The 26,059-nt window shown below is 41.8% G+C and overlaps 1 protein-coding gene across 4 annotated transcripts; it reads right to left on the reverse strand.

The window, feature by feature from the left end:
- Positions 1-2,950: 2,950 nt before the first annotated feature.
- On the reverse strand, positions 2,951-25,999 carry CASP3 (caspase 3). 4 transcript variants are annotated; one of them, XM_042982966.1, is made up of 7 exons: positions 25,900-25,999; positions 13,354-13,418; positions 10,659-10,783; positions 7,506-7,634; positions 7,013-7,188; positions 6,137-6,257; positions 2,951-4,744 (listed from the first exon to the last, which is right to left on the reverse strand). In XM_042982966.1, the coding sequence occupies exons 2-7, from the start codon at positions 13,404-13,406 to the stop codon at positions 4,515-4,517; spliced, it is 834 nt and encodes a 277-aa protein (XP_042838900.1). In that variant the 5' UTR covers positions 13,407-13,418; positions 25,900-25,999; the 3' UTR covers positions 2,951-4,514. The 4 variants fall into 4 exon arrangements, with proteins under 4 accessions (XP_042838900.1, XP_042838898.1, XP_042838899.1 ...); XM_042982964.1 differs by having other exon boundaries at positions 10,659-10,786; XM_042982965.1 differs by lacking the exon at positions 25,900-25,999 and adding an exon at positions 15,950-16,071 and having other exon boundaries at positions 10,659-10,786.
- Positions 26,000-26,059: the final 60 nt, after the last annotated feature.

Genomic DNA, 26,059 nt, shown 5'->3' on the forward strand with positions numbered 1-26,059 from the left:
TGTGCAAGTGGTGGAGGGGCAGAGAGGGGGAGGGCAGAAGCAGCAGGCTCCTGGCCCTGTGCTGACAGCAGCCAGCCGGATGTGGGGCTCGAACTCACAAACCCTGAAATCATGACCTGAGCCCAAAGTTGTTTAACCAACTGAGCCACCCAGGTGCCCGCCCCCCCTGCTTTTTTTTTTTGATTTTACTTCCAGGATAGTTAACATACAGGATAGTATATTAGTTTCATGTGTACAATATAGTGATTCAACAAGTCTATACATTACTCTGTGCTCATCATGATAAGTGGACTCTGAATTCCCTATCACCTATTTCACCGCTTCTCCCACCCACCTCCTCTCTGGTAACCACGTTTGTTCTCTGTAGTTAAGAGTGTGTTTTTTGGCTTGTCTTTTCCCCCCTTTCTTCATTTGTTTCTTAAATTCCACGTATGAGTGAAATCATATATTTGCTAAGTCTTTTCATGACAAGTAGAAAATCGATCAAGAAACTAATATTCTAGTGTGTTCCTTCAACAACAACCAAAAAACTGAACTGAGAATTACTTTGGGGTCAAGTTCTAATATTAAGCATGTTATGATTTTGCAACTAATACCTACGAAGTTTGAGGCAAAAAAAGAAAGTTAACAAGCTAAACAGAATCCTGTAACATGGCTTTTGGGAATGTATGGTATCCTCCCCACCGCTCCCCTCTGTGCTGATTTGTGTTCTCATTACTGAAACAGTTTTGTGCCATTTGCACCCCCCTTGATTTAATTTCACTTTTGAAGGCAGGTATGAATGGCGCAATAAAAAGGAGTCATTTATGTCAAGGGGTTTTAAAATGGAGCTGGGAGGCCATCAAGGTGGCCCTTCTGCACACATCTCACTGGGCGGGACCATGAACTTTTGTACTGGGCCAAACAGCAAATATTCCAGGGAAAGGAATTCCAGGGAACACGGGCAAGTTGGTACCGTAATGAACCAACGAGTGACAGCCTTAGCAACAACCGTGGTTAGCCAAGGTTAGTTTTCTGCTGTCAACACCAGTCAACATTTTTTGCAAACATATGCAAGCCTTCCCTTTTTTCTTTGTTTTATGTTTATTTAGTTTTGAGAGAGAGACAGACAGAGCATGAGCAGGGGAGGGGCAGAGAGAGAGAGAGAGAGAGAGAAAGAGAGAGAGAGAGAGATACAGAATCCGAAGCAGGCTCCAGGCTCTGAGTTGTCACACAGAGCCTGACGCGGGGCTCAAACTCATGAACTGTGAGATCATGACCTGAGCTGAAGTTGGATGCTTAACCAACTGAGCCACCCAGGTGCCCCCCTTTTGTCTTTAATAAATCCTGATTTGTGTTCCCTGGGGGGCCAAAATTTGGGTTGCCACCTAAATCTGTGCTCCCACGTTGCCATTCTGAGACCCAAAATAAATGTTTTTGTTTTATTTCAAGTTCTGCTTCTTTTCTCAGTTGACATAGGTAATACATTGACATGGTCCTCAACAGTCCAAATGATACAGAAAAGTGAACACGTGTGAAATCTCACTTCCGTCCTGTCCGCGTCCACCATTTACATTTTTGTTAGTTTCTTCTTCTTCTTTTTTTTTGTTTTTAAATCCTGCTGGTGTTTCGTTAGGCAAATGCATATTCTTATCTCCCTTCTCCCTTTTGACACAAAATGCAGCATATTATCTATAGTGTTCTGTGTTTCATCCTTTTCTACTTAATCACCTATTTTGGAGATCTTTACCTATCAGTTGAGGATCTTCCTCATTCTTTCACAGCAAATCATGTTCCATCACGTGGATGTATCACAGTGTATTTCACCTGTCTTCCTGACGCTTGGGTCGCTGTCATTTTTTACCCATGAAAACAGTGTTGTGATGAATAATCATGCCTATAACTTTGTACATATACAGATGTATGGGTAGTTTGAATTTTAAGAAATGAGATGGCTACTTCAAAGAGTAAATAATTTGATAGATATTGCTGGATTCTCCTCCACAGGGAATTATACCATTTTGCACTTCAACCAGTGGGAGAATGTATTTCCTTGTTGCCTCGCCCACAGAATGGTGTCAAACCTTAGGACAATGTTTGATTGTCTTATTATGATGGAGGTTAAGCTCTTTATGTGAGTGTTAGGGACATTTGGTCTTTCTTTTTCTGTGAACTGTGTCCACACCCTTGGTCCTTTTTTTCTTTTTAACATCTCAAGTTTCTTTAGATAGTAGGGAGATTAGAATGGGCTGGTTTTCTCAACCCATTACAGAACTATAGCTTTAAAGAGTCTTTAAAAAGTTATTCATGCCATCCTCTATTTCTTGGAAATAGGAATCCCCCCTTCCCAGTTAGGATAATTTAATTTAGTTTTCTGACTTATAGCGTAATATGTGTATTACAGAAATACTGGAAGAAATTTAAAACTGCATGTCTGCCCTTTCTTTCTTTTCTTTTCTTTTTTTAATTTTTTTAGTTTGTTTGAGACAGACAGAAAGCACTAGCAGGGGAGAGGCAGAGAGACAGGGAGAGAGAAAGAGAAACCCAAACAGGTTCTACACTGCCAGTGAACAGCCCAACGTAAGGCTCAAGGGGCTTAAATTCACAAGCCGTGAGATCATGACCTGAGCCGAAGTCCGACACTTAACTGACTGACTGAGCCACCCAGGTGCCGCCATTTTGTTTTGTTTTTTAATTTAAGTTTATTTATTTGAGAGAGAGAGAGAGAGAGAAAGAGAGAGAGAGGAGGGGAAGAGAGAGAGGAGGGGAAGAGAGAGAATTCCAAGCAGGCTCTGCACTGTCAGCACAGAGCCAGACATGATCCCACCACTGTGGGGTCACAACCTGAGCTGAAACCAAGGGTCGGACGCCCAACCAACTGAGCCACCCAAGTGCTCCTTGGTTAAAAATGTTTTTAACTACAGTCAGTAGCACAACATCAGAAACGACAACAAAAACTTGACCATGTTGGTGATTTTAAGTTAAAATTTATGTTTTGAAATAAAAAATCATAACAAAAGTTTACAGAACAGTCACACAGATACCATTGCATGCTTCATTTATACAAAAAAGTTCCATAGTCAAAACAAAGAGCTGTCATTTATAAATGTGAGTTCCTTTCTTTGAGCAAGAGATAGCTTATGTGCAACGTGAGACGGAAAAAACCAGGGAGACCTGGTGACGCGGCAGCGGCCCAGGGCCTGCCCGAGCGCCGCTTCCCCTGCGCCAGGGGAGGGGAGACTGGCTGGCGTCTCAGGTTCTGTGTGCGGTGGGCCTTTCATTTCAGAGAACAGGGCATGATTATAACCGGACCATTTCCTGTGTAGACTTCAACAGAAAATAGCTTGCTTAAAAACCATACTACAAAGCGTGCTATGCTTTTGGCTGTGACGCTCACCTTCTCTGGAAAATTTCCAATTCAAACGTTTCTGCTTTGGTTTGCTTTCTTGGAGATTCATCCTCCACACGCACCAGTCCATACGAAACAACTAACTGGCGGTGGTTTTTCTGAAGCCGGTCTGTGGCCCCGTCTCCATCACATCACACGGGCTGTGCCCGCCGTGTCTCTGCTCAGGTCAAACCATCTCCTAGTTATGGAGCACCCAGCTGATGGATTTATTGCTTCTTCATTGCATGACACTGTTTACTATGCACGGTGTGTTTTATTATATTCCTGTAGAGTTTTGTCAGTTCGCGCTGCTATCAGCACGATCAACAGTTTGAGGTTTTTACGTAACTGCTCTTCAGGTGCTCTCCTGGTGAGAGCTCAGCGCATGGGCCCGGGCGCAGACATCAGGACAGCGATGCTGGTGGATGAACTCTCTCTGGCACTTCGCACTTCTGACTCTGTCTCCCTCCACTGACGCCGCATCTAGCCTCACAAGAATCAACGGAATTTGCGCACACTGCCTCTCTAGCAAAATACTCAGTTTCTTTTTCAATAGTAAACGTGACTTTTTGCCGCAGAAGACCTGCTCAGGACCAACATCACAAAACCATGCACTCAGACAAATGATCTAAAAGTACAGGGGCCTTATCTCCAAATACCGATTCTAAAATCAAGGTAGGTCTTTAAGACTTTGACCGTGTCCATGGGTCCCCACAATTCTAGGACACCTTATTCCACATCAGTAGGTCTATGGTGTGACAAAAACCAGAATGCATACTCTTAAATGACAGCATACCAGGACCACTGAACTTCCTAACTACAATGTTTAACGTTTTCCGTATTTACTTAAAAATTCATAGCATGGCATCACTAAAACTTGCTAATTATGAGAGCAGTTAATTTACAAACATTTCCCTTCACAATGATTGTGCCACTATTCACTTTTATTTATCCCTAATTAAGTTTGATTTCAACTACCTGATTCTGAGTTTGAGGTAGCCTCATAATTCTGCTGCTATGAAAGTGCCATGTTCCAAAATACCACTTGAAGTATTAGATTAGATCTAAATGAGAGAGGAAAACAAAGCAGTTAAACCTTTTCCTCCCTTGGCATACAAACTGAAAAAAAAAAAAAAATCATCCATCTTCAGTGATAAAAATATAGTTCTTTTGTGAGCATAGACACAATACATGGAATCTGTTTCTTTCCATGAAAAGCAGAGTCAAGAGAAAAGGACTCAAATTCTAGAGCTACCTTTCGGTTAACCCGAGTAAGAATGTGCACGAACTCAAGCTTGTGAGCATACAGTCTGAGCATCAAGCAAAGTGACTGGATGAACCAGGATCCATCCTTGGAATTTCGCCAGGAGTAGTAACCTACAAGGCAAAATGTAACCGAAATGCCGTGAGTGTCTGATGTTATAAATTCTCACATAATCGTCAAGGAGAAAACAAGCATACACTTCCTCAAGCAGGGCCAGCCCTAAAAAGGAAAAGAAACGGTGCCTGTGGTGTCCGGGGAAATGACACTAGAGGGGACAAAAGTGTGCTGTGTATATACCCCTGCTCGTGGCGAGGAAACGAAGAGTTGTGAACTACCTTCCCCGCTGAATTATGGGAAGCTCTCTTCTCTGGGTCCCCCTTCCTGCAGGGAGGGTAGAGGGTAATGTGCAGAAGGTACAGAGGCAAACGTGTGAGAAGCACCACTGGGGTAGCACAGTGTTGCAGTCAGATTATTGACTCATCCAAGACAGAAGCTGCTCGTGTCTGCACACACATTCGAGTGTCCTAAATGCGTCTACGAGGCATCTGAATGAAGTATGATAAAGACATTACAGGGTATTCAAAAACTCCAAAAAAGGGTAAAAAATGTATGTATTGTACTTTTTTCAGATTAACTCTTGGATCGACTGCTTCTAATTTAGAAGCACTTTACCTGGAAACATGTCCTGAGGTCGAAAAGAAATCATACTGAGCGTATTTAAAAATGTAACATCGTTTAAAAATGCATCTGTCCTCAGGGGTGCCTGGGTGGCTCAGTCGGTTAAGCGTCCGACTTCGGCTCAGGTCATGATCTCACACTGTGAGTCGAGCCCCGCGTTGGGTTCTGTGTTGACAGCTCAGAGCCCGGAGGCTGCTTTGGATTCTGTGTCTCCCCCTCTCTCTGCCCCTCCTCAACTCACACTCTGTCTCTCAAAAATGAATAAACGTTAAAAAAAAAAAAAAATTAAAAAAAAAATGCATCTGTCCTCCATTTCCAAACTTTGTGACACCCTGAGTTAGTCGCATCATAAATAAATCACACAGTCAATCAATACTTATTTATATGCTGATGGGTTTAACACAAACCACATTTCTTTTCCCTTGTCATATACTATTAAGGTTTATCTTTTTTATCTCCCATCTGCCAGAGAATTCCTGGAAAACATACCTCTCTCCTATTCCAAGAAGTGGAGGAAGCTCTCATAATTACCATACCTGTGACAAAATGGTACATATTGTGTTCTACTACTAAATCACGATAGTGCTATTCTGCATTACCCTATAGCCTCCTCTCTGGCATTAAGTTCATGAATGGCACTGTCCAAGTATGCTTCCTTCTATCAGCAGATTTTCCAGCCAGACTTCGCTGAAGACCCTTCTCTGTAGCTAAAGTTACCTGAAATACAGACCCGCTAGCTGTTCATGAATATCAAAATCCTGACAGCCTTTGGAACAGTTTCTTTGTGTTTAAGATCTCCAGGTAACATTCACTGTTTGTACCCTTACCAGGGGCTGTGGAATACGCATATAAGAAGTCGGCTTCCACTGGTATTTTCTGGCAGGCGATGTCATCCTCGGTACCACTGTCTGTCTCAATGCCGCAGTCCAGTTCCGTGCCTCGGCAGGCCTAGAGGTTAGAAAATAAACATTTACTAAAAAACTGTTATGTGTGGGGCACCTGGCTGGCTCAGTCGGTTAAGGGTCCAATTTTGATTTTGGCTCAGGTCATGATCTCACTCTTTGTGAGTTTGAGCCCCATGTTGGGCTCGGTGCTAACAGCATGGAGCTTGCTTGGGACTCTCTCTCTCTCTCTCTGCCCCCTCCCACTCATGCCCACTCTCACTCACTCTCTCTCTCTCTCAATAAAAAATAAAACACCTTGTGTGTATACACATAACTGTGATTTCTTTTTTAATTTTTTTGGTAACATTTATTTTATTTTTGAGAGAGAGGGAGAGGGAGAGAGACAGAGTGGAAGCAGGGGAAGGGCAGAGAGAGGGACAGGATCTGAAGCAAGCTCCAGGCTGTAAGCTGTCAGCCTAGAGCCTGATGTACGGCTCGAACTCACAAACTGAAATCATGACCTGAGCTGAAGTTGGCGCTCAAGTGACTGAGCCACCCAGGTACCCCTACACACATAACTGATTCCTAAGAAATGTAAAGGCTGTGTAAAACTGGATGTTAACTATGAAGAATATTTTGGATAAAAGTCTAAAATGAACATTTATTCTAGATCTCGTAAGTGGTAGTTTAAATGAATAAAAAAGTTAACATTAGTTCAGTAGCTTCTGAGGGAAAAAAATAATCCATCGGCTAATCCACAAACGAGTAACTTAATCCCTGATTAATCCTCCATCACCAGGTTATTCAGTGAAAGATTACCTGAATAATGAAGAGTTTGGGTTTGCCCGTTAGACTTCTACAATAATCCCCTCTGAAGAAACCTGTCAATTTTTTCAGGTCAACAGGTCCGTTTGTTCCATAAATGATTCCTTCATCACCGTGGCTTAGAAGCACGCAAATAAAACTGCTCCTTTTGCTATGATCTTCTCTAGAAACTGGAAAAACGTTTATAAGTAAGGAAAATAAGCAAAAAAAACCCAACACAACTTCGCTCACTCATCTCCTAGGAGACCGCACAGGAGAAAGATGAAGGACTTGAAGACAGAACCGAGAGGTCACTGAAGCCCCACCTGTGCCAGACAGCACAGCTCAGACCATTTCGGGGGGGGCACGACTACTCTTATGTCATTTATACACAATGTAGGCTTATGAACAGTACGACGCCACGGTTCTCACGCTTTACGGCTGTAATTACAGCTACCGTCATATAAAGTTGGACCGTGAAGGCGGGTCACTCTTCGTTATTTCTTACCACTGTCCAGCAACGCCACAATTTGTTCGCGTGTAAGATCGTTTTTATTCCTGACTTCGTATTTCAAGTTTGTGAATGTTTCTCGGAGGTTCGCCGCATCCACATCTGTACCAGACCGAGACGGCATTCCTGGAAAACAGAAAGGATTACTTAAATTGCATTAAAAAGAAAAAAAGAGTAATGGCTCTGAATGAATTATTCAGTGCAATAAATTCTTCTTTTCAGCTGTTAAGAAAATTCAGTTACTCTGATCGTCGGTAACACTAAGTCTCTTTAGTTTCTTGGCATATAAGACACTTCATAATACAAGCTGTATCAGTGTTATGGTCCTAAGATCTTTCACAGCTGTTTAGTAAAAAACACAACTGAAATGCTTAATGGGAGAACTTTGGTTAAATAAATTATGATTCATTTATATAATGGAATACTGTGTTGCCATTTCTGTAGACAAAAGTTTACCATGGGAAATGGTCATTGTATAAAAAAACCCTATAAAACAATATAGGATACTACTTTTGTTTAGGAAAAATATGATATATATATACACACACATATGTATATATATAACCATATACACATCTCATACACTCAGAGGAACTGGAATTTTTTTAAGTTCCCAGCAATTTTAAGATACGTTACTACTTTAATAATATTTTTCCAGAAAAAAACCCACAAACCCACTACCACATTAATATTTTTCACCAGGCATCCTGCCAGGAGTAATTTCCTCCAACCCTTTCCAAGCACCACGAGACCATGATTATGACCAGCTTCTTTTGTACAGATGTGGGACAGGAGCACAGAGAGGTTCAGGCACTTGTTGAAAGTAACAAAGCTGGCGTTAGGCCTGTACCTGGGGGTCCTGGGCTTTCATCACTCCTTTACGGTACCCTCCACCTAAATGTACAGATTGATTGCACAGTGCACCCAGATTTAAAAATGCTAAAATGTTGGGGAGGACACACCTTAGAAGTGAATACGTTATTAACGTGTATGAATAGAAAAAAAAAGACTCGATGTCTATAGCTCCAAAACATTGTGGATAGAGTATCTCTGTGTAGTGTGACTATGAGTGATTTTAGTGGTTTTTCTTTTGTTAATCTGTAGTTTCTGAAATTTCTATTATGGCCGTATGTAATTTTTTATAAAATTAAAATAAGCCTAGCAAAGTTGTGACTTTGGAGAGGCTGAGGGTACCATGCAGCTATGTGACAAGGTGAGTGAATTCTGGTCCTAGGTTGTGAGCCATTTAAAAAATTTTTTAAATGTTTATTTATTTTTGAGAGAGAGAGAGAGAGAGCGTGACAGAGTGTGAGCAGGGGAGGCGGTGGGGCAGAGAAAGAAAGAGAGAGAGAGCGAGAGGGAGACACAGAATCCGAAGCAGGCTTCAGGCTCTGAGCTGTCAACACAGAGTCCGACGCAGGGCTCAAACCCACAAACCACGAGAGCATGACCTGAGCTTAAACCAAGAGTCAGACACTCAACTGACTGAGCCACCCAGGCACCCCTGTGAGCTATTTAATAGTAGAACTGAAAGTATGATACTGTCAAGAGATCACTGCAAGGCCCTGACCTTCAAATTTCAAAGCAGAAAAAGAGCTCACTCTAATGCTCTAAAGTCTGCTCTAAAGCCAGACTACCGGTTTGTTGTTTGTTCTTATGGTTGTTAAAGAACATATTCAACAGTGTAAAATCCTACAGGAAGTGGGCATCATAACTGGCAATGTGAGACAGAATGTCCCATGGTTCAAGGCGGCATCTCAACTTACAGCCGAAAGCAATGCAAAATGCTGCCATTCGGATTTAGACACCCATCCCCATTCACCGTGTCCTCATTCTTCATAACTAGTCTAACACCAAGGCCCACTTATCTTTCCAGTGCCACCTGGCTTCTTTTGGCCATTTTCACCACCACTCTGGTAGACAGCTTCCTAAATTAGATCTGCTGCTTCTAATTTCTTTAGTTAAAAATCAATTCTAATGTGATCGATATGCCAATTCAAAGAATGATCACAGCATCAATTTAAAAAATAAGAAGTGGAAAAACAGCCCATTCAGATCGTAAATTATACAAATGAAGCAAATGGAATACTATATGATCATTAAAAGAAAAAATCTGAAGATAATATAGGAACACGAAAAATGTTTATATTACGTTAAGAGGAATAAGGATACAATATTGCTTGCATATTATGAATACAATTAAGCTTTAAGAGAAACGGTCAGGAGAAAGTATCAAGTAATACATCAAGATATTAATTAGCTTTTTAGGATTGTAGGGGATTTTATTTTTTATATTCTCTAAAAATAAAGTCTGCAATGTATTAGTAGATTCAAGTGGTACTCAGCATAGAGGCTGGGAAGGAGATTTGGTGATCAGGCCATGGTGAATCTAAGAGAACAGTTTCAGTAGAGAGGTAGTGGAGGAAACAGATTCAAGAGGGATGGAAAGAAGTGAGAACAGCAAGCTTGAAGTACATGTTTTCAAAATTTAGAGGAGACAAAAATGAGATCAAAGCTTAAGAGGAAGCAGGGTAAAAGAAAGGTCTCTTTCAAATGGGGCTCTGTCATTTTTGTAGGGGGAAAGGAAAAAGTCAGTAGAGCAAGTGAAGATACAAACAGGTGAAGGAGTCCAGGAGGTGGATTGAGAGCTCAGGCTGGGGGCGTGGTCGGGCACACCAAGGCCAAGTCCCAGCTCTGCTATTAAATTATCTGTGTGACTCTGTGCAAGAATTTTAACCTTTCAGCACCTAACCGTGGTTACTTTTCAGGGTCGTTATGCAAATTAAACAAGAGAATACCTACCAGGTGCCCTGTACAATTCCTGGAATGAAAAAATACTACTACCTGTTATTTGTTGAATCCTTCCATTAGCATTAAAGAGGGAACAGGGGGATAAAGAAACGAGGGCAGAAAAGCCAACACACAGATAGGAGGCCTGCTATAGGAAGAGGGAGAGATTATGATGGTGGATAGAAGAATGGAGAGTTCATAATGTGTTGCAGGACATGAAACGTCCTGCTCCATCCTTACTTTGTGGTTATTCTGTGTTATCGTTTACTAACTAATAACATCAGTTCTATTTTTAAAATGATACCAAATGTAAACAGGACGATGTTTGAAAAGGACTAAAAATTAGGTTGTGATACATACCGGTACTTTCATGAAAGTTCTTATTATTAATTATTATACATAAACCCATTTCAGGGTAATCCATTTTGTAACTGTTGTCCATGTATATTCCAGAGTCCATTGATTTGCTTCCATGGAAGATCTTTCTGCTTGGAAATCAAAGAGTTTACAAAGACAGAAAGGCCAATGCTGCTGTTCACATCAATACAACTTTTATAACACATACGGACAGTTCACATTTGTTGGGTGGGTGTTAGGCTGTGTGCTGCAGGCCTTTCCTGATTTAAATTTCACAAGAAACCATTTTACGGATGAGGAAGTGACTGTTGTGAGGCTAAGTAATGTGCAGATGGTTATGCAGATAACGTGTCAGGACCGAGGCCAAGAGCACCTGTTGGACTTCAGAGTCCAGGCTTTTAATCTCTACATTTGGCTTTCCTCTAAATTGTACAGAATTTCATCACATACATTTTATGCTTTAAACATTTTAAATTTCTTATAATGTTGTGAGATATTTTACCTTTCAAGGTAAGAGCAACGTCTTAAAAATTACCCTGAAATGCTAGGAAAGCAACAAAATGCATATATGACTTGAAGCACAATATTTACCACAATTCCTAAATTGTTCCTTAAATGCCATGAGTTAAACGAATTAATAGTCAATACAGAAAATCACTGTTGTAAATAACTGGAAAATACTTGTCTGAAAGTCGCTAAACCTCTGTTAATCCTAGACCAGGGTCAATAAACTTTTTTTTTTTTTTCCCAAAAGGGCCAAATATCAAGTATTTGAGGCCTGTGGTTTTTGTAGCTCCTCCGTTCTGCTGGTGAACATAGCCCAGGACAATATGTAAGTCAAAGTGTGTGGCTACATTCCAATAATACTTGACCAAAATAGACTGGAAGCCCAAACCCTGATCTAGCCCAAGAATCAGTAAATACCAGGTCTAGGAACAGCCAAACCTCAATACCTAAAGTGCATGTACTCATCATGCCTTTAACCGGAGAGTATTTCATTACGTGCAATTACATGCAATTCTAAAAACATTGTTGGAAAAAGATGAAAATAGTACATGAAAGCAGTCAAGGTCAGAAAGGAACTATTATATTTAGCCAGAGGTGAAGATCCCCACATTTTACAGGTGAGAAAATCAACACTCTGAAAGCAGACTGACTTGTTGGAGACCATATAGATAATGGATCCCAGAACAGTAATTCTTCACCTCCTGCTGCCTCCTAGGAGGCAGTAGGATAGCCAGGCTGGGGGAGCCGTAGGGGGAGGGGGCTGCCTGATAAAGAGCAGAGACTCAAAAAACCAAGGGACGTGAGGATAACTTAGCACAGGACAAAAACAACCTAAATCTGTTTTGGGCTCCCATGCAATTTGCTATTAAATTATATTCTAGGGGCACCTGGGTGGCTCAGTTGGTTAAGCGTCCTGACTTCGGCTCAGGTCATGATCTCACAGTTCATGAGTTTGAGCCCCCCGTTGGGCTCTGTGCTGACAGCTCAGAGTCTGGAGCCTGCTTCGGATTCTGTGTCTCCCTCTTTCTCTGCCCCTCCCCTGCTAATGCTCTCTGTCTCTCAAAAATGAATAAAACCGGTAAAAAAATTATATTCTATATGATATGAAAAGGTAGGAAAATGCATGTATCATTTAAAAAGGTTTTTAAAAAAAATCCCCAAACCCTCTAAAAGGAGAGTGCATTTCAAAAGCTTAGTTTCTAGGAAATCTCCTTAGTGAAACAGACACCGCTAAATCTTTATTGGTAACCTGTTAATAGTTCTGTAATACTCTTATTCAGTACTAAAACTACTACTTCCCTGGGTGGTCCAAAATAGTAATATCAGGTCTCAGAAAGAAATTTTAGAATTCAAAGTTCTCCAAGAGATTGCAAATGGATAATGACATGAATTAAATTAATAGTGTTTTGAGTTTTATCTTTTTTCTTTCTCCAACATCTGGTTATGGGAAACATTAATATGTAAAATATTGCAAAAAGGAAGACAGAAAAACAAAGGGTACAAGATCATCTAAAACCAGGCAATTCTTCCCCAGACTCGGAATTGTCATTTCATTTTAGTCTTGTCCCTCAGAGATAAACACAACGCCAAAAATCTCCCCCAAACACAGAAGCTCTCATCCTCCAGAAGGATTTAGGGAAGCACAGAACCATCCAGATCTGCAAGTTCTGCCCTTCCTGTGGCGTCCCGCTTCCAGGTTAGGGTCTCTGACTGTGGGTCAGGCACTGTACCTCGTCTTTCTCCCCATCCTCCCCATAGTTTCGTGAAAGTTTGATTTTAAGAAGATTCAGGGAGGCTAAGTAGACATGTGGAGCCACACAGCTGAGGTAGGGAGCTGGCTGGGTGTCTCTGGTTTGAAAGCCCTTTCTGTTTCCTTGCTTCTCAAAGTTCGCTGTGTCACGTACACATGCCTTTCTCTGATTATAAAGATAGTATTAGAGGGGCGCCTGGGTGGCTCAGTCGGTTGAGCGTCCGACTTCGGCTCAGGTCACGATCTCGCCGTTCGTGGGTTCGAGCCCCGCGTCGGGCTCTGGGCTGATGGCTCAGAGCCTGGAGCCTGCTTCCGATTCTGTGTCTCCCTCTCTCTCTGCCCCTCCCCCGTTCATGCTCTGTCTCTCTCTGTCCCAAAAATAAATAAACGTTAAAAAAAAAAAAAAATTAAAAAAAAAAAGATAGTATTAGAAATACTTACGTTTCTGAATTTTTAATGGATTTTGCATCCACTGAGTTTTCACTGTTCTCCATGGGTACTTCTAACTAGAATATAAAGATAGGAAGTAATCAAAATCTGTAATTATAAGATCACTGCCTCCTCTTAATTATTCCAATGATGGTTTCTCCAAATTAATGCTTTATATGGACATTTTCACATTAGCGTTACCCCCCTCCCCAGCTTCACCTCCTCTGTTAAATGTTTCTGTGAGTCAAACCTGAAAACAATGATCCCTTCTAAAAGTATGTGTAACGGAGCCCATTTCTTTGTCTCTTTCTTTCTTTTTTAAGCGAGCTATGAAGTCCATACAGTATACAGGGAAGAAGCATGCGGCTTGATCAATTTTTACATTTGTACACTCCCACCTGACCAGGATACCAGTTGCAACTTATTGCAACAGAGCAGGTCATTCATTGATAAGAACTCAGTTTTCTAACTCAACACCATCAAAACAAAACCCAGAAAGGCCCCATCACAACGGTATACCTCACATCATACTATTCTACGATGCTTTAGATTCTTGAGAGATACAGCACCAAGAAGTTCCAAACCTCCATATAATCTTTATTCTGAAACTGGGCTTGAGAATCCCGACTTCTCATTTAGGGCGGTGGGGTGGATGGCCTGGGAAACCAGGAAGTAAGAACTGAAGTTTCTGCTTTCATGCTTCCATCAGACAATTCTAGCCTACCTTATGCAGTGCGCACATCCTTAACAATCAAAGCACTTATTATACAGCAGACACTGTGCTGGGCATGTGACCTTTTCTCTTCCCAACACTCCTACAAGTCAGGAAACTCCACTTTTAGTGATTAAATGACTTGGTCCACAGTCACAGAGCTAAGTGACTGAGGCCCCTTCCTTCCCACTCTGCTCTGAGGCCTCCGAGGAAGCCAGGGCCTTACTACTTGTCTTCTGGAGTTCTCCCATGTCTTCTCTAGCCTTCCAGAAGTAAAGGTACTTCCCATGGCAATCTGCCTCCTTAAATAAAGAAGAGAGAAAAAACACGGCCAAAATTGCTCAACTTTCTCCAGCCTCTGGAAGCCCTGCTATCTCAGAAATTCTAACCAAGATACAATTTTAACCTAACTCGTATGCTAAAATCAGGAATCTTAAAAGAATATACCAGCCCATCAACAGGACCTACTCAACCACAGAGCTTATATAGAAAGCCTTAGCCTCCCTTCCCACTTTTAAATTTAAAAAATTGTGATAAAACATACATAAATTTACCATCCTATTTTAAGTGTACAATTCAGTGACATTACGTATAGTTACATTATTGCATAACCATCACACCATCTCTAGAACTTACTTTTTCATCTTCCCAAACTGAAAATCCCATATCAAAGCCCACCCCTTTCAAGGCCTCCTAAGAACTAAGGAGACTTCTTTTGTTCTCCAAAGTTAAGTTCCTTCCTGCCTTCTCCCTAAATATTATATGCACCCGTGGTGGGGAAAGATGGAGATAAGAATATGGAGGAAAGGAAGTGTCACCATTTCAATTCAACCACAGAGGAGGGTAGCATTTCACCTTCTCTCAACACCAGTCTTCATTTTGCATTTCTAACAAAGACTTTTTTTGCTTTTCTACCATCTTGTTTCCTACAGGCTTTCTACAAAATCACGGGAGGATAGTGATGAACCCTCTTTTAGTAAGTAAGCAAATATTTAGTGAGCACATGCTTTGTGCTAGGTACCATTGTAAGTACTAGGACAGAGTAGAAGACAAGGCAAAGTTCTTACCTTCAAGAAAGTTTCATCCTAGAAAGGAAGAATAGTTACAGATTGACAGTAAGATTTCTGACACTAATTGGAACTCTGAAGAAAATAAAATAGGGTAAAGTACTGGAGAGACTGGGAGTGCGAGCTACTTTAGCTAAGGTGGTTGGAGAAGCCATCTCCGAAGTGACATTTACATCGAGATCCAAGACATTGAGGCTATCCTTGCCAGAGAAGGACCCCCGAGTACAACGTCTCTGAAAAAGTTTGGTGTATTCATGGTACAGAAAGAAGACTAATTTCACTTAGTGCATGGTCAAGGGAGGGGAAGGGAGGGGAGGGAAGGGAAGAGAAATGGAGTAGGAAAGGTGAGATCACATGGGGCCCTCAGGAGCTGAGAGCAGCTTGGGTTTTATTCTGGTTGCAAGGAGAAACCATTGGTGTGTTTTTAAGCAGAGGAGGGAAGGAATGCTTTCAAAAGATCACTGTCACTGCTGAGTGGAGAATTAACTGCAGAAGACTGGAGCACAAACACACAGGCCAATGGAAAGCCTTAAAGAATAGTTCTAGAAAGGGATGATGATGGCTTAGACTAGAGTTGAACAGTAGATGCAGGCAGTTAAGAGTCTGGAATCAGGGAGAGATCAGTGCTGGAGATACACTGGGGCACTCTGGTATTTAGAGAGCCAGTAGGAGACTAAGGTGACTGGCAGCAGGGGGAGTATCAGAGGAATGTCAGGAAAAATTGTCTAACACTTGGAAATGGGCAAAAGAAATTACTGTATATCATTTCAGTGTGGTGCTGGCCATTGTCAAGAGGAATCTTGACTTTATAGGGTGTCTTTTGACTGACCTTGTACTGTGTAGGTTATTTTACAACTCTGTAGGAAGATAAGTCATGGAAAATGGATGGCCATGCAAATGATTCTTGTCCGTAGCAACAAAAATGAATGTGTCTTTTAATGATGCAGTTGGTTTTGAACCCGTAGAAAAGAGGACCCTTTCAAATGATGTATTACCGCCCTATAGGATATTAACCAGTTTTGCTTCTATTAGCAAATTCATTTCATTATACCTAATTGTCTATGTTTGTTCTTCCAATTCTCCTTTGAACTGGTCTTAATATCTTACTGGTTCTATTATTAATTAAAATATCTGGTGCGCCTGGGTGGCTTAGTCGGTTAAGCATCTGACTCTTGATTTTGGCTCAGGTCCTAATCTCACAGTCATGGAATCGATTCCTGCATCTGGGCCTCCTTCGGATTCTCTCTCCTTTCTCTTTCTGCATCTCTCCAAATTGCACGTGTACGCTCTCTCTCTCTCTCTCTCAAAATAAATAAACATTAAAAAAAATGCTTTAAAATATCTGACACATTTATTTTACATTTACCCAACAGCCACATTTTATACTTTTCAAAAATCATAGTTTAAAAGGATCCATGTTGCCGCAGAGGGTTGGGGAGAAAATGGGAGAAGGAAAATGAGTAAAGATAACAAAAGTGAGTAAACAGTTTTGCAGTGAAGGGGAAAGGAGAAATGGGATAGTAGCTGGAGGGGGACAAGGGGGCAGAGATTTCTTAAGTTGTTTGGTTTTAAAGATAGGTTATAGAAGGCATGCTTTCATGTTGGTGAGACTGATCTGTGTAAAGTGAGAAATTAACAGGGCAAGAGGAGAGAAAGTTCCTGAAGGGATGAAAGGGTTTGTGGATGTAGCTCACATGTGGGGAGGTGTCAGTCTCAGCTAAGAACAGGAGAGGGTTCATCTGCCATGATGGGAAGGAGGACAAATATCAGGCACACCGTGTAAAGAGATGGTGAGTGTGACAGAGGGAGGATTAGGTACTTCCCTGGGATTGCTCCTATTTCCTCTATATTTAGATCAGCCACGAGACAAGAATCCCAAAATGTCCTAGCTGTATTTTTGTGCGGACTTACCCATGTATTTGAACCAAGTCATACCTAAAACCGATCACGCACAATATGAGGAGAGGTGTGTGAGACAGGCATTCTCATACACTACTGGAAGGGACGTCAACTGGGATCATCTCTTGAGAACATCTTGATATGTCCTCCCACCCCTCAATAAATGCTTTGAAGTTTGGCCTGGTAAAATCATACTTCTAAGAATGCAGCCTAAAAAAATAGCCCCAGGGGTTGGTGGGGGTGGGGAGGGAAGGATACGCATTTTTCAACAAAATATTGAGACTATGGAGAACTGAGAATAGTTAAGTTGTGGTGTATCCATACACTGGCTAATAGAGCTATAAAACTTAAAACAATGTTTTTTGTTTTTTGTTTTTAATTTTGGAGAGAAAGGGCACACGGGAGAGGGGCAAGGGAGAGAAAGACTCTTAAGCAGGCTACACTCAGCCCTGGTATAAAAGTTTTTTAAACAACTTAACAAGGGGCACGTGGGTGGCTCAGGTCATTACTCGCAGTCATGGGATCAAGCCCTGCATCAGGCTCTGCACTGAGTGTGGAGCCTGCTTGGGATTTTCTCTCCCATTCTACCTGTCTCTCCCCAGCCCTCTCTTAATCAAAATATATAAACAGTACAAAAAAGTACTTATCAATTATATAGCAAATGCTTATAATGTAAGGCTAAGTAGATACAGGTTACAGGGGTGCCCGGGTGGCTCAGTTGGTTGAGTGTCCAACTGTGGCTCAGGTTGTGATCTCACAGTTGAGTTCGAGACTTGCGTCGGGCTTGCTGCTGTCAGCACAGGGCCCACTTAAGATCCTCTGTCCCTCCCTCTCTCTCTCTCTGCCCCTCTGCCACTCATGCTTTCTCTCTCAAAAATAAATAAAACATTAAAAAAATGCTTTTAAAGCTGTATAAAATAATCTCCATCAAAGCAAACACAAGAAAAAGACCCAAAGTAATTATCTAGGATCTTTACATATTAACCTGCTAACTGTGGCTATCTCTGGGGGATGGGATTATTGGCAACTTATTCATTCCTTAAAATTTTATTTTCTATTTTTTCTATGATATCTGTATTGTTTAAAAATTTTTTTTAAATTATTTTATTTATTTTTGAAAGAGACAGAGCATAAGTGGGGGAGGGGTGGGGAGAGAGAGAGAGAGAGAGAGAGAGAGAGAGAGAATCCAAAGCAGGCTTCAGGCTCTGAGCTGTCAGCACAGAGCCCGACACGGGGCTCAAACTCACGGACCGTGAGATCATGACCTGAGCCGAAGTCGGACACTTAACTGATCAAGCCACCCAGGCGCCCCAGTGATTCATCACTTACATACAACACCCAGTGCTCATCACAGCAAGTGCCCCTTTTTTTTTTTAAATGGTGTATGTTTACTTTATTTTTTAAATTTACTTCCAAGTTAGTTATAATACAGTGCAACAGTGATTTCAGGGGTAGATTCCTTAATGCCCCTTACCCATTTAGCCCATCCCCTCTCCCACAACCCCTCTAGCAACCCTCTGTTTGTTCTCCATATTTATGAGTCTCTTATGTTTTGTCCCCCTCCCTGTTTTTATATTATTTTTGTTTCCCTTCCCTTATGTTCATCTGTTTTCTCCCTTAAAGCCCTCATATGAGTGAAGTCATATGATTTTTGTCTTTCTTTGACTGACTAATTTCGTTTAGTGTAATACCCTCCAGTTCCATCCACGTAGTTGCAAATGGCAAGATTTCATTCTTTTTGACTGCCGAGTCATACTCCATTGTATAGATATACCACATCTTCTTTATCCATTCATCCATCGATGGACATTTGGGCTCTTTCCATACTTTGGCTATTGTTGATAGTGCTGCTATAAACATTAGGGTGCACGTGCCCCTTCGAAACAGCACACCTGTATCCCTTGGATAAATACCTAGTAGTGCAATTACTGGGTCAGAGGGTAGTTCTATTTTTAATTTTTTGAGGACCCTCCGTACTGTTTTCCAGAGTGGCTGCACCAGCTTGCGTTCCCACCATCGGCGCAAAAGAGATCCTCTTTCTCTGTATCTTCGCCAACATCTGTTGTTGCCTGAGTTATTTTTGTGTATGGTGTAAGAAAGTGGTCCAGGTTCATTTCTCTGCATGTTGCTGTCCAGTTTTCTTAGCACCACTTGAAGACACTATCTTTATTCCATTGGCTATTCTTTCCTGCTTTGTCAAAGATTAGTTGGCCATACGTTTGTGGGTCCATTTCTGGGTTCTCAATTCTGTTCCATTGATCTGAGTGTCTGTTTTTGTGCCATGTATTATTTTTAAAGTTAGAAAATAGTAACAAAGATCATGTCTACTATGAAAGTAGCAATCCTTCCTTAACTGCTCTGTGCCATGTTCTAGTCTCCCTCTTTTTCTTTCTCTTTCTGTTTCACACATTGAAAAAAACATGTATCAGGTACAGGAAACCTCAAATGTCCTTGAACCATAAATCTAGAGCCCAAATTGCCCCATGCAGGCCAATTCTAAGTGGGCAGACTAGAACTCAAAAAAACTATCCATCCATAATTTTTTGCTAAAAAACAAAGTCGTGGTTAATTTGATGAATTGAGAGAATAGTTACAGAGTGGCTAACAATTCTGAAAACACAGGCAAATATATAATGATTTATTGTTGTATTACAATCCATACGAAAATAGTATTATATATGTTTCAAGACTTTATGGCCAGCCTGTAGTAAATCTGGACTGAAAACACAGTGGGAAAGACGACTTAATAAAAATAGAAATTTCTTGGGGCGCCTGGGTGGCTCAGTCGGTTGAGCGTCCGACTTCGTCTCAGGTCACTATCTCCCACTCCGTGAGTTTAAGCCCCGTGTCGGGCTCTGTGCGGACAGCTCAGAGCCTGAAGCCCGCTTCAGATTCTGTGTCTCCCTCTCTCTCTGCCCTTCCCCTGCTCATGCTCTGTCTCTCTCTGTCTCAAAAATAAATAAAAACATTAAAAAAAAGAAAAAAGAAATTTCTTAAGCTGAACCCTGAGCTCCTGCCAGTGTCCTTTCTGGCCCCCAGGGTTTGTCTCAAATTGGCCCTGTGAATGGGTTTTCCAAATGTACAGTATGTGCTCAGGAACCCCTAAATGCTGGTAGGTTCCCGCATGGGACTGAAGCCCTTAAGAGATCCTGTCAAACACTTTGGCCAACAGTGCAGTGATTCTCAGACTGAAATACTAATTTCTAACAACCTTTTTATCTTTTGCCAACAATAAGCTGTGGAATGAAACTATTCTATCCTTATAGAAAGTTTTAATTTAAATAGTGACCAGCTTTCCAGAGTTTTAAAATATTTGGCTTCTTGGCTCATATCAGTGTTAAGATTTCATTTAAATAATAGGAGACTTTTACATAGTTACTTCCTTTTCACTGAACTTTCTTTTTAATTTAACTTAATGTCTTTGGAGAGCGAGAGTACGCAGGTGCGGGAGAGGGGCAGAGGGTGAGAGAGAATCCCAAGCAGGCTCTACACCCAGTGCGGAGCCTGATGTGAAACTTGATCACGACCCTGGGATTGTGACCTGAGCCAAAATCGAGTCAGATGCTCAACCGAGCCACCCGGGTGCCTCTACTGAACTTTCTCCGACCAAATCATTCTTAAAAGTTACAGTTTCATATAGATCAAGCTTAATACAAATAATCGTAATTTATTAATATCTGATATTAGGCACGAGACGTACGATCTTGTTGCAGTAAAGGCAGTTGGTGGCTGAAAGGAAAAATATGAATTCTTTAGAGTAGGATTGTAGTGTTTGATAAGGATTTCTCAGGAAAAAATACTGTAACATGCTTCATGGCTTTTGTTACCAGAATCTGAATACTATACATTGTGACAGTATCAGTTGACCTTCATCTAGTATCGTAAATTTATATAATGGTAAATAAAATCCTCACTGCCTCAGATTCGTGCACATTTGTTCTCTCCTTGTCACCATCTGCTTTTTCCACGTGAAAGTAGCAAATCCACACTCTTGGGATCAGCGCTGTGGTTCTCGCAGAACTTACTAATGTGTCACATTTAGCATTACCTCACCTCCATTAGCTAATGCTTGGCTGAATATAAATTATTCTGAGGATGGTGATCTCATCTTGAAGGAAAAAAAATGATCCCTCAAGGGAAACATCTAATGCTCTAAATGATAACAGAAGTCTGTGTTCTTAGAACATTTTCATTTGACAAAACGTAAGTGGGAAGATAAGAAGGATTTAAGAAATATATCTTAGTGCAGCAATGAACTTAATACTAATTGTTTCTGCTGTACTGATGTATGTTATTTTTTCCCACCAATTCAGGATGCTGCTGCTCACAAAGTAGATTTCTGAATATATATTAGGTCCTAGAGAAAATTTAAGTGGACCAATTGGCATTAGATGGCAACTTGAATGTGGGTCTTAGGGTCACTTCTCAAGTTCCTAGACTCTTTTAGCATTTGCCACTGAAGATACAAACAGATCTTCAAGTTTAAAAACAGGTTTTCAGTATAAATTTGCTGTCACTCTGAAACAGATATTTAAACATTTCACACTGTGTTTTCCTAAACAAGTGAAGAGTTGTAATGTTTTCCTATTTATATTGTGGTTAGCCAACTAAAGGGACCATCATGTATTGCAATAATACAATAAAGCAGAGAAAGTCATCTACAGTTAAGGTGCAGAATGGAAATTAATTTCTAAAATTGCAATTTCTATATGAAGTTATGAAGTGTTATGTAAAAGCCCACAAAACTCTGTTATTAAAAATGAATAGTTTGAAAGTGTGTCTACAGCAGAGATTTCCGAATAAGATTTTAAAATAGTATAAACAGTTTGCTAGATTCCTACTCAGCTAACCTGTCCCCCATCAGTAGGTTGTTCCTGGGGGCTACCCTACAAGAAACTGAGGTAAGGGATAAAGCCTGGTCTCAAAGGGTTTGAAATCTCAAAATGAGGCATCAGAATGAATACTCACTTATGAATCAACTCCATGAATCTATCTAAAAAAAAAAAAACAAAACAACACACTGTATTTCTGATTAGTTCTTCCAGTGATGGTCTGAGACTTTAAGATCCCCATTTTACAGTTCAGCTGACTGAGGCTCAGAGCAGTTAAGTAACTTAAGTGGCAGAGCCAGGACTCCCACTCTTCTACGTGACTTACTACCCTATAGGACACTATTCATAATTTCAAGACAGGAAACTAAAATCCATAACCTAGAAGCTCTAATTAAGAAGCAGCAAAGAGCATAAATAACATGACAGAGACTGATAGCAGAGACACAGAAATAGTATAAAGTGCACTTACTCTAATTAATGAAGAAAATAAGGATGACAGTTATGGTGTTTCTGAGGCCACTGGGTAATTTACTTCTAAAAGTCACATAACTGCTTTCATGTTAAGCATTCAGTATGTTATTAAGACATATTTTCTGTATGCCTCTAAAGTAAAGGTGAAGCCTTCCCATTAGGATTTCTGGGATTTATGCTTTTGCCAAAGAACTTGAAAAACATCAGGGTTGTATTTATAACCGATTACAGAGGACAAAGTCTGAAAAGCAGTCATGTATCCAAATTTAGTAAGTGAAACAGAAAAACGTACTTTTCAAATAGTTTGAATAAGAAAAGACTTCAGCTCTAATGTACTGGGGGTTTTATGGAAACTGTTTCCCATCTAGTCTCTGATTTTCTTTGGGGAATTGTAAGACTCACTGAATTGGATGTTGTCATTGGACCGAGTAGTCATTCTTTTAATATTTATTTTGTAATTGAGGTGAAAACCCACTGAGCAGCAAGTAGAATTAAATACAGAATAAACTAGACTAAGTTCAGTGGTGCCATAGAATCAAATGAAATCATTCTTTCCTTTCTTCTGGAAGGGCCACAGGCCCAGGAAGACAGGCTGGAATTGCTCCCCCCCATTCAAAGCCAAATTGTGTATAAAATAAATGTAGAATGAAGGATCCTGAATGCCTTTCATAAAAATTACAGCTAACCTACAAGACTTTCTCCTGCCCACTCAGAACCACTCCTCCCTACACGCAGATTCGTGTTTACAACCACCTGACTTAAAAAAATCCTCCCAGGGAGAGAAGGTTTGAAACTGGGAAAAGTCAGAGTGAGCAGTATTTACTCAATTGTCATTTGTGCTATAATAATTACCTGAACAACTGCGTGCAGAGTACTGCGGTCAACCTGAGTGGATGCAGTGAGGGCAGAGCCGTGGGTCCCATCCCTGTGTGGGACTCGCCTGTACCCCCCAGGGAATTCAGAGGTGCCTCCACAAGCCAGAGGCCAGACAGTGCTCAGTAGGGATCACCTAACTTTATCTTACTCGAACTCAGAATCTCTGTAAGCAATTTGCAGGCAAAACCAAAATAGGCAGAGAAATAACATTACATAGTTAGAAAGCACCGTCAACAGACGTCCATTTCATCCTTACAACCACCCTGTGAGGTGTGTATATAATTTATGCCTAATCTACGAAAGAGCTAGTAAGGGATGCCCTTGGGACTTGGCCTCGGGTCTTCTGACAACAGAGTGCCTATTCCCCTCCTTTACATTTATATTTACTAAATGTGTACAGAACGTTATCTAACAGTTGAAGAATTCCCACATCTTTTTGGTGGCCCAAACACCAGTGCTTCCTACCTTTGAGGCAGAGTTTAAAGATCTAATACTAGGCACCAAAACTGTTCTGAAAGCATACGTGAAAGGAAAGACTGCTTTTCAGCATTGAAGGAGGATGAAGCTGTAGGCTGTGTTAAATTAGGTTTGAAAGCAAACAGTAAAGAAATATTATAAATGTCTAAATCAGACAACACGTTAGTCTCTTAAAATGGCAGGAAGAAAGGCCTTTTTTTTTTTTTTTAAGGAGAGCAAAAGCAAATCTGATGATTTAAATAGGTACCATGTTTCATTTCCTTTGTATTGTGAGCAGGTTTTATCACCACACTTTAATAAATTGTTCCTTTGTTAAAACACATTCTAACTTTCAAAGCCTTCTTTTGCAAAAAAGCAAAGCAAAACCAAAGCTCAAACATCAGGTGTGAGAGGGATGATTTAAGCTTGGAGATCATGTAACTCTAACACATTCAAAGTGGCTGAGCACATTTTGATACAGGCTGGTCTAATCACTTTGCTCAGCACCTGTTACTATCTTACATATTCACATTGTTACAGCGTCTCCATATTTCAGTTCTGCAGTTCCTTTCTAATCCACATCTTTTAATTATAATTTGCCAAGTAATCCTAAAATAGGTTTACTTTTTCTAAACAGGGCTTAATTATTAAAAAAAAAACAACAACATAATACTGTAGTCTGGGCATTAACATGTGCCAGGCCCTAGACATGGGGAAAGACAATAAGGAACAACAAGATAAACACAGTACTTCATGGAATTTGCTTACTAACTAGTAGGGGAGATAGTAAACTAGCAATTGCAAAGGATATGCCATTTCCTTCTTAGGAAATGCAGGATGCAAAAGGAACACATGATGAGAAGACTTAAACCTTGAAGTGCTTAATGAGTACAGAAACCTAAGTATAAGTTCCACAAGGAAATGTGATGTAAAGAAGGGAGAGAGCGAATGCAGAGTGTTCCAGGCAGAGAATAGGTATTAAGATCAGCCTGGCTGTGCAGAAAGTGAAATGGTGCTATAATGAAAGATAAGGCAGGGGAGGAGACCAAGGACCCAACCCGTGCTTGGCTTTGTTAGCCTCGTTAAGGCACCTGGTTTGTCCTATGGGCAAAGGATAAGCCTTCTGGAATTCTATTTTGTAAACATCACTCAGCCAGTGCTGTGAAGAATGGACTAGAAAGGGGGAAGGGGTCTGGAAGTACGGAGACCAATGAGGCTGTTGTAGCCACGTGAGAGCCTGGGGTGGCTCTCAGGAATGCAGAGAAGTGGACAGATGTGGCGGATATTCAGGAGGTCCAGAGGCTTGATGGCCAACTGAGGAAAGAACAGGGCGCGGTAGCTGAGAAGGCTGGTTCCTGGTTTCTTGGCTTGGATGCCCTTTACTGAGTACAGGGAGAGAGGAAGCTTCTGCATGGTTTGAGAACAGACCACTCAAATCAAGAGTGACAAGTGTGAGAAGGGCGCAATTTTCAGCATGGCCTGAGGGGGTTTCAAAGCAGCTCCTAGGGGACTTTGGCAATGGATATTTAACCACAGGGAAGAGCTGCAAGGACTTATGGAAGCCCTCAGGTCTGAAAAGGAATTGGAATTCACTGCTTGAAGTTACGTCTCTGGAAAACTGAGTCACACAGTCTACCGGAGAAAATCTACGCCCGAGACGGAACAGGCAGCAAAGACCATACGGTCGTCCAGTAACGGGAGGATCGGCCCCGAGGGCCGCGCCTCTCGGCACCACCAGGCCCGCCTTCGGCCCCCCAGGGGCACGGTTTCTGGGCGCCGAGCTTCCGCTCCTCTCTTCCCGATCCAAATCTTAGCCCAAGGCCGCCCTACCTTCCCAGGCATCCCGCTGCCTTCGGCTCTCGGCTCCTCCTCCTACTGCCGGGTTCGGCGCCCCCTCCCCCCACTCGTCCCCAGGCCCGGGGTCTAGTCTCCGGCAATCCGGCTTCGATGCTCCGGCCCGGCCTGTCCATTCTCCCGTCCTCCGGGCTCGGCCCCTCCAGCCAGATCTCCGCTCCTCGGCCCGGTCTCCCCCACCCCTGCTCGGCTCTGTCCCCAAGCGGGCTTCGGTGCACGTTCTCACACCCATGTGGTGCCATAACAAAGGATCCGCCGCACAGACCCTGCCCATCTCTTCCACTCCCCCCGGAGCAGCTGCAGGCCCGGCGGGCGCCGGGCTTTGGAGGATGGAGGGAGCGGGCCTAGGGCTGACGGGGCCGCGGCAGGAAGGGGCGATGGCAGCACTCACCGCACACACAGTCTCCACACAACGGCCACCGACTTGCTCCTCTCCGCACAGGCTCCGTTTCTCTAGCCCTCCGCCAGCTGCCCATTAAGGGTGAGTTCCAGAGCAGGCTCCGCCCCCGCTGGCCCCGCCCCTGGCCCGCCCCCTCGGCTCAGCCTGTCTC

This window comes from Panthera tigris, chromosome B1, assembly GCF_018350195.1.
Source record: "Panthera tigris isolate Pti1 chromosome B1, P.tigris_Pti1_mat1.1, whole genome shotgun sequence".
In the NCBI taxonomy this organism is placed as follows: Eukaryota; Metazoa; Chordata; class Mammalia; order Carnivora; family Felidae; genus Panthera; species Panthera tigris.